This window comes from Ammospiza nelsoni, chromosome 5 (genome assembly GCF_027579445.1).
Source record: "Ammospiza nelsoni isolate bAmmNel1 chromosome 5, bAmmNel1.pri, whole genome shotgun sequence".
Classification (NCBI taxonomy): domain Eukaryota; kingdom Metazoa; phylum Chordata; class Aves; order Passeriformes; family Passerellidae; genus Ammospiza; species Ammospiza nelsoni.
In genome coordinates, this window is record NC_080637.1 from 9,587,806 (window position 1) to 9,601,406 (window position 13,601).

The 13,601-nt window shown below is 34.9% G+C and overlaps 1 protein-coding gene across 1 annotated transcript in view; it reads left to right on the forward strand.

The window, feature by feature from the left end:
• Positions 1 to 13,601, forward strand: part of SEMA3E (semaphorin 3E) — a 130,920-nt gene that overhangs the window by 87,967 nt on the left and 29,352 nt on the right. The window contains exon 5 of the mRNA XM_059472917.1: positions 7,782 to 7,875. Within this exon, the coding sequence (XP_059328900.1) occupies positions 7,782 to 7,875 (94 nt within the window). The remainder of the gene's footprint in view (positions 1 to 7,781; positions 7,876 to 13,601) is intronic.

Below are 13,601 nucleotides of genomic sequence, written 5' to 3' on the forward strand. Positions count from 1 at the left end.
TCACTGCTAAATTAAAAAATAATCTTTCTAGCAATAATAAAACTTAGGGAAACGTTCAGTAAAAGGATTCATCAATGATACCTCATAAGAACTGTGCCTTAATATATGTCGACTGTTGGTATTTCTTAACAATTTTGCAATGCACATTGTTTATCAAATACCTACATACTTAGTGAAATCCTCTGGAGAAAGTCAGGTATTCTGTAACAGCACAGTTGCTCTTATCATTCTTACATTTATAACAGACAACAAGTTTTTTGAAAGTGCTCTCCATCCATAAATGAGGTGAATAACATTCATTACTTTTGAATATTGGCTAAATATGGCCATACGTGAAGTGTAAGTTCAATTTGGGAGATTGGTAGAGTATGTGAATTGATCAGCCATATGAAATGGATTTTCCATCATATTACCCCTGCCCCTTTGCAAGATTAAACACAGATGGTCCAGGGAGAATGAATCCATACAGAGGAATAATAGTGTTATCCCACAGAGAAAGAAATCTTCCACCTGTGTGGTAATTTGATGGGGGTAACTAAAATGTTCCAGCTCTCATTATAATGATTTTTAGATTCTGCCACAGTTATTTGTGTGATAAAGTATTTTTCTAAGTGACAACACCTGGTGAAGTCTATATCATTGCTTAAAGAATAGACTTACTAATCAATAAGGTGTTATCATAATTAAAACAAGGAAAAAAAAATCAGTAATATTTTTACATTATGAGATGAACTCTTAATATTGTATAATCCTCCTATGATATATAAGTGATATTTTTTCTTATTGGATTGATATCTATATAGAAAGTAAAAATAAATGTTGCTAGCAGTTCATCTGTGTCATTGGGAGTCAGTGGATCCACTCCTCTGCCCTTTTTTATAGAATGGCCCTTTAGTCCAGCTGAAGCTCTGCGAAAGGGCTGTTGGCTGCCTAAGGCTCCGCTCCATGGAGACAGATGGAACAGGGTATGTGAGTCCTTCTGAACCCCATTCCCAGTTTAATGTAGCTGTAATTTTCATGTCCAACACATTTCTTCCTCCTTTCACCACCAAAGCCTAGATAGAAGCTCAAACCTTAGAGCTGCATCCTTCCTTTTTTATTTCTTCACGACCTTCGTGCCCAGTTGTTATGATAGCAATCATTACATTAGGTCATTAGAGAGGGGTTTATTTGGTATTTGCTCTGATATGACCCTCACAATCTCAGCACAGGTTTAGTCTGTCAGAGCCATGGAAGAGAAAAAGCCTTGGTTAGTGGGGTTCTGTGTAAAGAGCACTCTGCACTTCCCCACAGAAATCAATTCACTTTTGTCAGCATTTGTGGACTGTCTTTACCTTCTCTTTCACTTGGTTATAAGACTATATCACCATATACAGCTACTCATACATTTTAATTCTAGAGACCCTTTCATACATATTAACTATCACATTAGTGCAATGTAATCAGCATTTCTAATGGCTCCATTCCTTGCCATAAGACCCCTAATGAGTTTATGTGACCAGTTCAAGGTCACACAAAGGTGTCCCTGCTAAAATTCTGATCAGTGCAATCACTTCTGCTGAAACACTGCGAACTGCTAAGGATAAATACCTCTGATTTCTATGTGTGCTGTGGTGGGATCTTTTTTTCTTTTGCCAGATTTTTTTCACATTCATTAAGTCAGGAAAATATATTATTTCTGTCACTTTAGGCCAGATATTTTGACACAAGTCACAAATTGCTAATCCTTTTGCAAACTCAGACAGCAGTCTGACATAGCTCCAGATTTGAAACACATTTTCAGATTGGAGCCCAATATGTCTTAATCATTTGACTGTGGAATAAAATGCACAGACCTGAAAAATGCATCTGAATTTTTAGGGAGGATTTAATGTCTATAATATTTTATGCACTCTCATCCCATAGGGCGATTGATCTTTTCAGTATGTCAGTGGATAGTAAAGAGGATTGAAAACAGATCCTCAGAAGAAATAATACCTCCCAAATAATCTTAATTATGTCAAATAGCAGAGACCTGACTATTGCAGACAGTGTTTGAGGACTCTATTCCTAATATTGTATCCCCATTTGGCTTGGAAAATAAAGTTGAGCGAATGCTGAAGGTATAATTTTAAAAGTTAGTAATCCTCTGACAACAAGAAGAGATTTTTTTCCAGTGCTTAGATCCTTTTGAAAATTAATGTTTGGATTAGTTCAAGAAGGTATTACATGAAAAGCTCTTTCCCTGTTGGAGCATCCTTGTCTTGATCACCCATATACCTGTGTGCCTGTTTTATGGTGACTTAAATAGGGCAGTGTGTTGCAATAGGAACTTATTAGTATTATTGTAAGTTTTCGGAGCACAGGTTCCTTTATACAGACTCAATTATATTCCACTGGGTTTAGTTTTTTAATTTTTCAATGAATTAGTTGGCTTTGTAGGAACTAGACACCTAGCTAATCTTTTGGACTATATTTATCAGATAATGCTAATGCACATTTTTCTTAACAACAGAATTTAGTCTGCTTAAATACAAAGGGCTAAATTATATGAGACACCTTTTTCTGACCCAGTAAGTTATTTTCTGCTGTTATACAAGGACAGCCTATTTTCCTGTAAATCTCTTTTACCACTTGCCTTCTTGATGAGGCAAGTGTACAGATTAAGGCAGCTCGTAGAGTTGAATGTTCACTTTGGAAACTTATATCTAAATTGTATTTTCTGCTGATTTACAGACATGTTCTGTGATCTTTCAGCTTATTTTTTTAAGTGGGGAAGTCAAGGTTCAACCTTCCTAAAAGAAGCCTCTGCACAGTGTAATCAGTGTGTCTGTCTATGTTGAAATAAAAATGTAAGGATAAGTATAAAAGAAAGAGAAAATATGTGAAAAATACTATTTTGAGAATATACAAAACAAAAGAATATTTGCAAAAAAAGTAAATTTATCTGTGAATTGATATTGAAACCATTATAGTGTGAAAGAGAATGGAAATCAAGGTGAGGTTTGTAAAGCATTTCATTGGTGTAACTGGATTTTTTTTCTCATGTGAGTGATTGAATACTAAGTGAATGCTTAGAAATTTTTTGATCATGACAAAAACTGAAGTGCAATGTACACTCCCATTTTTGATGGCTTACGAATTACTTGATTATAAAAAAGAGTGCAACATGTATGACACTGGCACCATGTGGCTTTATTAACAGTTTTAAAAGAACATTTCTCATAGCTTTGCAAAAGCAGAGAATCTCTATTTTGTCTATTTTTATGCCTTCCATTTCAACCTCCTTTTTCTAGTTATCTTCAAAAAAGTATAAATTACATGACCCCTAGAAATGGATAGCAACAAAGAGCTCTTGTATGCAATGTCATTTTTACTCTAAGCTGAAGAACTATGAGATCATTAAAGCTGAGAAAGAATATTTTCCAGTGCTTTAGAGCAGTACTAAGTTGTATAGCCTGTGTCTAAAAATATACTTTAAAAAATCTTCACAGACTTTCCCCACTGTACTCTAAATATGATTTAATACCTGGCAAGGTAAACAATATGGAATTGTTAGGGAAAAAAAAGCAAAACACAAATCAAAATATACCACACACTAGAAAAAAAAAAAAAACCCAAACCAAAAAAAACTCTACCAACCACAAAAATGCACAGGCCTCCTTGAGAGCAGAGCATGTCAGTATGACTGTTGCAACAAATGCATACACAGTTAAGGGTGTAATTAAAGATTATGAAAAGGTTTCAATCTCCTTTAAAAAATGCCTATACGATATGTTTCACTTTTTTTTGTTGTGTGGAAAATAATAAAATTTAAAGTGAAATAACCAAAACACCACAAATTCTGGCAGAAAATCAAATTATTTTTCTCTCATAAAAATAATATCCTAGGAAAACACAACTAAAACCTCTGTATCTTGAAGTCCCCAGTTTAGGGAAAAGATACAGCTATTGTATTAATGTTCAGAATAGGCTTAGGTACTTTGCTGAACAGCAATGGAAGTAAGCATATGTTTTAAATTAATCACATGCATAAGTGTTGTCTTGACCCAGAGCAAAGCAGCACTTGGCATTAGTGAAAGCAATTTTCTGCAACAAAAGTTAAATTCAGTCTTTAAATTTTAATGCCTCTGCTTGACCTTTTCTTTCACCATTGTGTATAGCCCACATTATTCTAGCCTTCACTGCCTGAAATTATCAATTCATATCAAGTTAGTGGCAAAATGTTGGATGCTTTAAAAATATCTTCTATTTCTTTAAAAGAACATTATTATTTTAATAATAGTTGAAAGTATATTATATTTCCTGAGTCACTGGTATCATAAATCAAACCCAGAAGCCCCTTTCTTTTCCCAAGCTACATGTAGAAACATGAAATTCCACTCCCAGCCCTCCATATGTGCTTTTGCATGGTTTTTACCCCAACCACTGAAAAATGCCCATAAAATAACTTGTGATGTTGAATTGATGGGCTGTATAATCTGTGAGGAAACTGTCAGTTTTACTCTGATGTTTCTCAAGGGATTTCAATGTCAAAAGCTGCAAGGAGGGTTAGAATTATGGAATTAGCCTTCAAAGCTGATTATTAATGTGCAATGGTTATTTCATTTAAACTGGCATCCCATGGAAGCTGACACATCTTACACCTGAACTTCAGTTACTTGCTCCAGTGACAGGAATAACTTATTGCAACCATGGAATATTTGGCATGCTGTCCTAAAATCTGAAGGTGGAAAATCTCTCTTGGAGGAGTCATTGCTTACATTTTCAGCAACTTTTCAGACAGTTACATGTGTCTGCGAGCATTTATGAGCTGCACATCCTGCTTTATATCAAAACTAGTGACCTCCTCTTAAAAATTCCTCCAAATTGCACTGAAATCCAATTTTTTTTTCTACCCCCAGTGTTTACATTATATTCATAGTGTTAACACACATTCACACATTATATATTTAGGCTACAATCCTAATTCATAAATTCCAGACAATTAATAGATGCTATGCATATTGTTTAGCGTTTTCATTCCACAGTCACATAGTTAGATGTTCTAAACCCATTCATGTTATAAATGTTAAAAGAGATAGGTTTGTCTTTACCATTGATTTAATGCTGGTTCTCAGAGAAATTATTAACTACATTAGCAGCTTTTTCATTGTGCTGGTACAATTTTGTATGCAGTGATGAAAACTCTTCTACATCATCCAGGAGATGGCCACATCCCCTGCTGGCCACATCTCCCTGCTGTGAGGACCAGTGGCATTTCGTCAGGGGAAGACCAAAATATGAAGTGTGTTTTATGATGACCTGGTGGGATCATGTCTCCTCCAAGAGCAGGACAGCTTTCAGTTTCTATTCCCTGTGCAGGACAGAATGAGAGCCACAAACTATAGACCAGGAAGAGCAGAATAATCTATCAATTTTTAACTCTTGATTTGTCTCTCCACTTGCTTCTAAATCTTTATTTAACCAATTAACTGACAAATAGTTTAGTTGAGGTCCTGGAGGAGAAACTCTTTCATGAGTAACTTTATATTGAATACCCAACTAGAGAAGACCTAACTTCAGATGGTTTTTAGAAATATTTCCTTTACAGCAATTTTTATGCCATTATGACTCCCAAGTACTTTTTCATTATTTCAGAAAGTTTTTCTTTTCCTTCCTGAGTTCACCTCACTCTTTTTTTATCCATTGTTGACTCAAAATGTTACAGTATTTAGTTTTGAAAAATACATGGTATGTGATGTTTGAAAAGTATGGAATGGGACTGAGATTTCCACACACAGGGAAATATTTCTTCATTGTTTGACATTTACCCACAGCAGAGGGGGAATAGTTACTACTGATGTGAAATTGTTGCTGATACAGCATAAAACAATATTCCTACACCATAAGTCTCTACCCAAGACAGTTATTTTCTGCTACATCAGCTTTAACAACCAGGGCTAGGCCAAAAAAGAAACTTCTGGAGAGGTGAGATTAAAAATGCTTGGTTACCTCATGAGTTTTAGGTCCATTTCCTAAAATTTGTATGGCTTTTTCCTTATTCCATTTTATTTTATTTTATTTCATTTCATTTCATTTCATTTTACTTTTTCACTGCAAGTACACATTAAACAAAAGTCCTCTTTTTGCAGAACTGCATTCTGAGTTGTATCCCATTTTTATAGAAGCTCTCTAACTACTAGGAATATTTCTCTTTGACCAGAAGTTGCAGCAAAATGACATGTATGATTTAGACAGTTGAGAATGGAGGACAGGTACATCAGCTTGTGTGTTCTGGGGATTAAGATGTGAATAATGCTTTGAAGTCAAGGCGCTTATGATAAATTTAGGATTGACTCTTTTAAATAAAATGCACATAAAGATTCAATTATTTGTCAATTAGAGGCAACTAAGAGCTCTACAACTTTTCATTTTCCTAATATCTTTTTTCTTTCTGTCCTTTTAAAGTATTATTTTATTACTAGTATTATTATCTCTCATTTTTCCACCCTCTGCTTCTTTGGTCCTTGTCTTTTTAGCGTGGGATTTTTATGCAGAAGAGCATAACTGTCATGAAGTCACCTGAAGAGAATATTAATTTAGTTTCTGGGGCAATTGCACTTGCTTGAGAATTTTTTATGTTTTAGATGATCAAGATTTTTTTTCTGTGCAAATTCTGAGTTAGTGTAATAAAAATGTAAAAAGTCCAGTCTAATAAAACTTGATTTTTATGACTAAAAAGTCCCTTGGAAGTTTTTGATAATGTGTTCTGTATGGGAGAGACTGAGGCAAATATTTCTCAAAATTCTCGGGGATTTGGTTTCCTGTTGCATGTAACTTTATGCCTCACAAAATATTTGCCTCATATATTAGGAACATGAACCTGAGATTTAGTTTAATGAACAGGTAGGTTACATTTATCCAATATATTGATATAATCTGCATTTCAGCGGACTTTTGAGCAAAACTTTACACAGAACTGGAACTACTAAATTATCAAAATATTTGCTTGTCACACATTTGATGGCTGTGTGGCAGATATTTTTCTAGCTTTCATAGCTTTCTATCTATTTGCCCTTTTATTTTCCCTTTCTCTGTTTTTGGCGTGCTTTTCTGTTAATATCTAAATTAAAAATATTGTGCTCTCACTTGATATTTTAATCAGACATTAATGGGCTTTTCTGTGAAAGCTGAGACAAAAGTACCATTGCAAATAAAAATTTAAATTGTAAATGATTTCTCAGTCTTTACAGCCTTATACAGACAACTTAAACCAAGTTGCCAATATTTTTTTATACCGATATTCTGTTAAATCCACTGAAGAAATCACATCTGCTCTGAAAACCATAACTGGGGATTCATTCCTAAACATACTTCTGTGAAGAAGATATATAAACATCTCCAAGCTATGAAGAGAAGATAACACTGTCTGATATATTTAACAACTACTGGGAAAAAAAAATTGTTTAAAGGGGGAAAACACATTCCATGGAGAGATATCTATTTAATGTTTAGATAATTCGGAGAAAAGATAGAGGTATCTTTCCTCCCTACTCCCACAGAAATTAAAAAAGTGCAATTTTAGTGCATATCTTTCTGATTCTTTTTGGGCAGTGCACAACAAAGGTGATTTGTAGAAACCCAGAGAATTTTTACCAGTACATCAGTGAGCAACCATAATCGTGTTTTCTCCCTAATGAAGTCAATCCTCTACAAAGGTATAACCAAGTTAAAGCTTGTCACTAAGGACTGTGTTTCTTTGCCTGTAGGGTTTACGGTGTTCTCTGTCTTTTTTTTTTTTGTTTTGTTTTTAATTTAAGGATCATCTGTTTCAACTGGAATCGCACAAATTTGAGAGAGGACGAGGCAGGTGCCCTTTTGACCCCAGCTCTTCCTTCACCTCCATCTTAATTGGTAATGATCTTTATGTCACGAGCCTCACAGTCCTGTCAGTCTGTCACTCTGGGTCTCCTTCTCCAGCACAGAAAGTGTTGTCAGCCTTCATTGCAATCCTCCACATGTCAGACTCAATCCTCGTGGTGCTGCCCACGTTAATATTGCATTCCAGGCAGCATTACCCACAGCAGGGGCGGCTCACTGAAGGGAAATGTTGAATGACATGTGCCATCCTGGAGGTAATTGATTGTTGTGTAATTATGGAAATAATCATTTCCTGCTTTCCTTAAAAGCAAAGGAGCATGACTGGCTTAGTCATTTACACCGCTTTTGTTTTCATGTACTGAGATTAATCTGAGCAACAAGCACCCTGCAAAAATGTGAATTTAACTGTTTTTATATCGAGCTTTATTGATTATATAAATTAAAAATTTTAAAATTTTCTTTTTTTTTTTTCATTTCAATGCTGTCTTCTAACAAAACTATCACAAACTGGTGATTCTGTGTTAGAAGAGTTGATCTTATGCTCAAAATATATAAAAATAGAATTCAATCAAAGTCCTGCCTTGCCAGGAAGCTGTGCTGAGATAGTGCTCCTCTGGGCCTTGCTGGGAAGGGTAGCACTGTAGGACTGGGATCTTTGGAGCTGTGATATAGCAAACCATATGGGCTTTCCTCAAGAAATGTTTTCTTAAAACATTTTGTGAGATGAAGCAAAGACAGTCTTGGCACTACTGACTGACTGTACAGTGACTAAAAATAGCCTGGAACAGCAGGTAAATGGTAAATGCTAGATGGAGTTAGGGAGCAGCACAACCATTTCTGGGTTTAGAAAACATGAACAGAAACTGAGCATTCAAAAGGCATATAGATTAAAATAAAGAGCTAGAAAAAAAAAGCTAAAGACTAAGTAACTATTCTATTTTTCAGGGATAAAAAAGAGGACTTTAGGGCCTTTTTCATATTTACATTTGTCTGTGCATCTTAAAATCAGGGTATTAAATTCTCTGATGATTAATTACAGTGGTATTTCTCATCCATGGTGGTGATGAAATATTGGTAATGAGTGACAGTTGTATTTTTACATGCTAGGTTTATTTGTTCCTTTACATCAACAAATTAATTAAAAGAAGAATCTTCAGCAGTAATGACAAATCTTTTACACTGCAGGAATTCATCAAAATATCCTTTAATTTCATTAGAAAAAAGTAAATTAGACCTCTAATTCTTAAGAGTTATTGGGTCATAGGAGAATCAGAAAATCATATTGTATTTTGCCTGACCCTTCAAAATCCACGAAGCACAGATTGTCATGCTTTTATCCCACCCTTATTTCTAAATTGTTTCTACAGTTTTTGACAGATTTCAGTCTCAGCTTAGCCTGGGAACAAAGACTCATGGAATTGCTGTAATTCCCTGAAACCTCATGGTCTAATCTTGAAGTCCTTCTCAACCTTTCCTGAGATAGAACTAAGTAAATAAATTAACCTGATCATGTTCCTACTGTGAGATCAATCTGAATTTTATTTGCTTAAATGGAAGCCAGATTGTCCCACTGGGCTTTAGGAGTTTGCCTGAATTATGGGAGGTCCTATGGATCCTCGTATTTTTATCTGAAGGAGAAAATAATTCCTTTACTCTTCCCTGGTAAAATCTGATTAGAGTCTTGGGGGTCCTTTGGCAAAGATATCTGACAAAGCTAAAAATTCTGTAATATAGCATGATTAACTGGAGGAAATAATATTTTTGTCAGATCACTGATACTCACAAAAACCAGACTAACTTTCACCTCTTCATCAAAACTAAGAAATTATTTAGAGGCTGTTTTTCTAGCTATCCATTAGGAAATTCTACAATTTCAAGTTATCATGCAATGATATTTTAAAAGCATAAGAAAATTCTTCCAAGACTTTATTATATTATTTGTTTCATATTTTAACTATTGGGGTTGAACACTTCCAACACTTAGGAAAAATATTTTAAGGAAGTTTGAATTTCCATTTATTCTATTTTATTCTACCAACTTCTACTACCCAGAGACACGCAGTACACAGAATTAAATGCTGCACCTTAGACTCCAGGATGTATGTCCTTTGTCTCTGCAGGTAGCCAGTTGAAAAGTTTGGAAGACCTAGATGCAAACACAGTGAATAATAATCTTTTAACTGACATTTGAGAAGGAAAAGACTTCTAATGCCAAATGCAGTGAGAGGGAAGAGGTGCTCCTTCATTCAGACAGGCACTGAGGTCGGCTCATGATGAACGTTACCAATGGTAGGAGATGCAGACTGCACCATGCACCTCCCAGGACTGTTCTTCCAGTCTTTCTTCCTGTGCTTGGAGGTTTAATTCTTCTTCATGCACTTCAGTTTTCTTAGAGAGTGGAATCTGCTCCAGGTATGAAGTCAGCATGGTCCTGGAGGCTGCAGCCCAGAGCTGTCTGCACTCTCTGATGCAGGTTCAGCCAATGTGCACATCCATGGAAAGGTTTTATACCAACCTGTCAGCAAAGCCCACCCCAGCACCTCCTTCCTCCTAAGGAAAGTGTTCAAAACCTGCTCCCACCTCTGCCCCTCACATTAACACAGCGCCTACACCAGCATGGCCATTGACTAACAGTGAGGATTAGGCTAAAAAGAGAACTTTACATGCATCTCATAAAGTTTTAAAAGCTTTTAAAATTATGATCTTGAAAGATCATTTGCCCCATAACCATTTAGGACCAGATTTAGCTGGATTAATTTAGGAAGAAAGATAATCCCTTTTCCCCATCTCTGTATGTATTTCAACACAAGAGTTAAAATACCCACTCCAAGAAAACAGTTTGTGACTTGGCTTTAAAATGAAATTTCTGTGTTGTTGTAAGCATTATTGTAGGTTATCTTACCCACTAGTGAAGTAGCTTGTGATGAATTCCTCAATACATGAACAATTAATTTATTGCCAGCATCAGGAAACAGAATGGAAATTGGATGGCAGACAGGCTGAATAAAATGTTTATGTTTAGCTCAATGGTATATAAAACTTTTGGACTTTTATTCCTAATGATCTCCTCCATCTGTTTTCAATAGCCAAATCTATTTTTGATACCAGATCTTGCACACTGATTAACTTAGACCACATTAGCTGAGAAATTAGTTTATGTCCACATATTCTTACCTGCAATATATCAGAAGAAAGTGGTGAAAATCCTAAAGTACATCTGAATAGGTTTATATCCAGGGAATCCATTCCAAAAGTATTTTCTTCTTTTACAGTTTTAAAAGTTAGGTATTTGTGTCATTTCTTCTAGTCCAGACCAAAATACATATTTTTCTCAAAACAAAAGACAAAATACTTGAGTGAAAGACAGAAAATACAAATATATAGAGGTACTGGTTTACCAGTTAAACAACAGGGATTTTTAAAATTTTCTGTTTTCATAGTGCCAAAAGTATCATTTTTCTAAAATGTGAATTAGTCTTCTGATTTTATTCATCACGTGAGTAATAACTGATTGACAGTCAAAGAAATGCATGAAAGGTGCAGTTTGTGTTCTACTCATTACATCTACACATTCTAATGCTTTATTCATAAAATAAATTTTCCATTTTACACAAATGAATAGTATTTTACACTGATGAATAATAGCTTATATTTGCATTTATACCTTCCAATTTCATGCAGGTACAAAAACCATACCACCTTTAAGGTGGTAGCAGCCAATTTATAGAAATCTTTTCTATAGTAGAAATCTTTTCTATGAGTAATTTAATTTAAATGGTTCAATCTGTTTTGCTTTAGGGTTGTCATCTAGGAATTTTGAAGGATTTAGAAGAAAAAGATTGCATTTTAATTTTTTAATAATTTGCCTTGAATAAAAGGCAAAATGAAGGTATTTTAAAATGGTCACCATTAAATTTCGATATATTTGTTAGCTTGAAAAGATGCTAGCTGAAAGATGAAAAAAATGCTAGCTAAAAAGTATATGTGTATCACTTGAGCTAAAAGTGGTCTTTGAGGTCCATGGGAGTTTTCTGTTTGCTTAAATAAGGAAAGGAGAAACTTTTTATTCTTTTTAGAACACGATTAACCAGCCTGTTAACCTGATTTACAAAACTTATATTGTAGCATTTTAATGTGAATCTGAGGTTAGATTGGGAGAGGGGAGGAGTAGTGAAGTTCTCTGAAGTTACTCAGCTGATTTTTAGGGGAAGGTGGAGGTTAATCAGTGTGATGTGCAGCAATATGAAACCCTGCAACCAAGAAAGGATTGAATTCATATGTGATAGTAGTTTTTCAAGGGAGGAGAAAAAAGTAGAAATCCTTCCAGAATTCTTCAAGCCTCAATCTTAGGTTATCTGTAAATCTGGAATTGGTTAGCACCTGTAAAAACCTAGCAGTGCTCAAAATTTGTAACTTACATTTTATACAAAAGAGTATTGAAAAGGACAAGATAAGACCCTCTTAGTGTCAAAAGTGCAAAATATCTTGGAATTATTATTATTCAACATTATGCAGAATGTTTTTGTGCTGAGATATTTGATAGTCACATTTGTCAGTACTGTCCCATTGTTGTTCATAGGTGAAGTGACCTATCTGCTCACACATGATACTTATATTTAGTTTTGTAACAGCTCAAGGTAAAAGTCAGATTGAATTTCTGTATCTGTAAAATATGGAACAATATCTCTCCAGGACTGGGACTTCCATTTTCTCCCCTCAGGATCTCACAGATTCAATCAGTCATAATTTCTTCAGTATACACTAGAATGCCATACCAGCAAGTTATTTATTTATAACAACATTTTGTACCTATGTCAAACAGAAGGAATAGACTTCATATTTAACTTGGGAACATCTGGATTCACAGATGTCAATCCTGATCATTGGCAATATGTGATGGATCATTTACTCCACATTGTTGCATTTTCCAAGATACATTATAGTTCTGAAAAATAAAATGTCCTGTTTTTCATTACACACCACCTAAACTAAAAAGAATACCAACCAGTCTGATATATTTTTCCAATGGAATTCCCAAAAGGGGATATATGACTAATGTAACTAATTAATTAGGGATTTTTATAACAAATAAAATTATAAAGACACTGACAAATTCTACAGTTTAGTAGAATAAAGTTCAAAAATAAAGTTCTCTATTAGTTTTGGGCAACCTTCATTTCTACAGATGCTATAATTTATACTTTTTGCTTCACTTGCCAGTATTTTACAGTACATCTCAACCATGTATTTTCCGGGGCAATAACCATTCTGTATGTGATGAAGCCTAAGGCAAAACTGTGCTCAGCTCTGGCTCAGCAGAGGTGTTGGAATCAGACCCAGCTGCCAAAATATTAACTTTTCAGAATGATCATTCACAATTATACCACCATTCAATTCATGTGTCTCTCTTAAGAGAAACAAAATTCGCACTTGGCGGGAGACCTGCGAACAAAATTCTTGCTTTCTGCTATAATCTTTTGTAAGTGCCAGCAAACGTTATTTGGATGTATCAGTCATGTTTATTTGGATTAGGGTGCAGGAAGCTGTGTCACTGAAGCCTCCACTCAGATTAGCCTTCAACTGGAAATCATTTATTTTCCTCTCCTTGTGCAGTTTAATTCCTTTTGCGTTATTTTGTAGTATAAGGTTGCCACCTAGTGACAACTGCTTGCTGAAGCTCTCTGCTTCTTAAATTGGGGATAAAAAAATTGTGATCCAAGTCCACAAGGATATTAAATAAGTTATTGTTTATGCTTAGT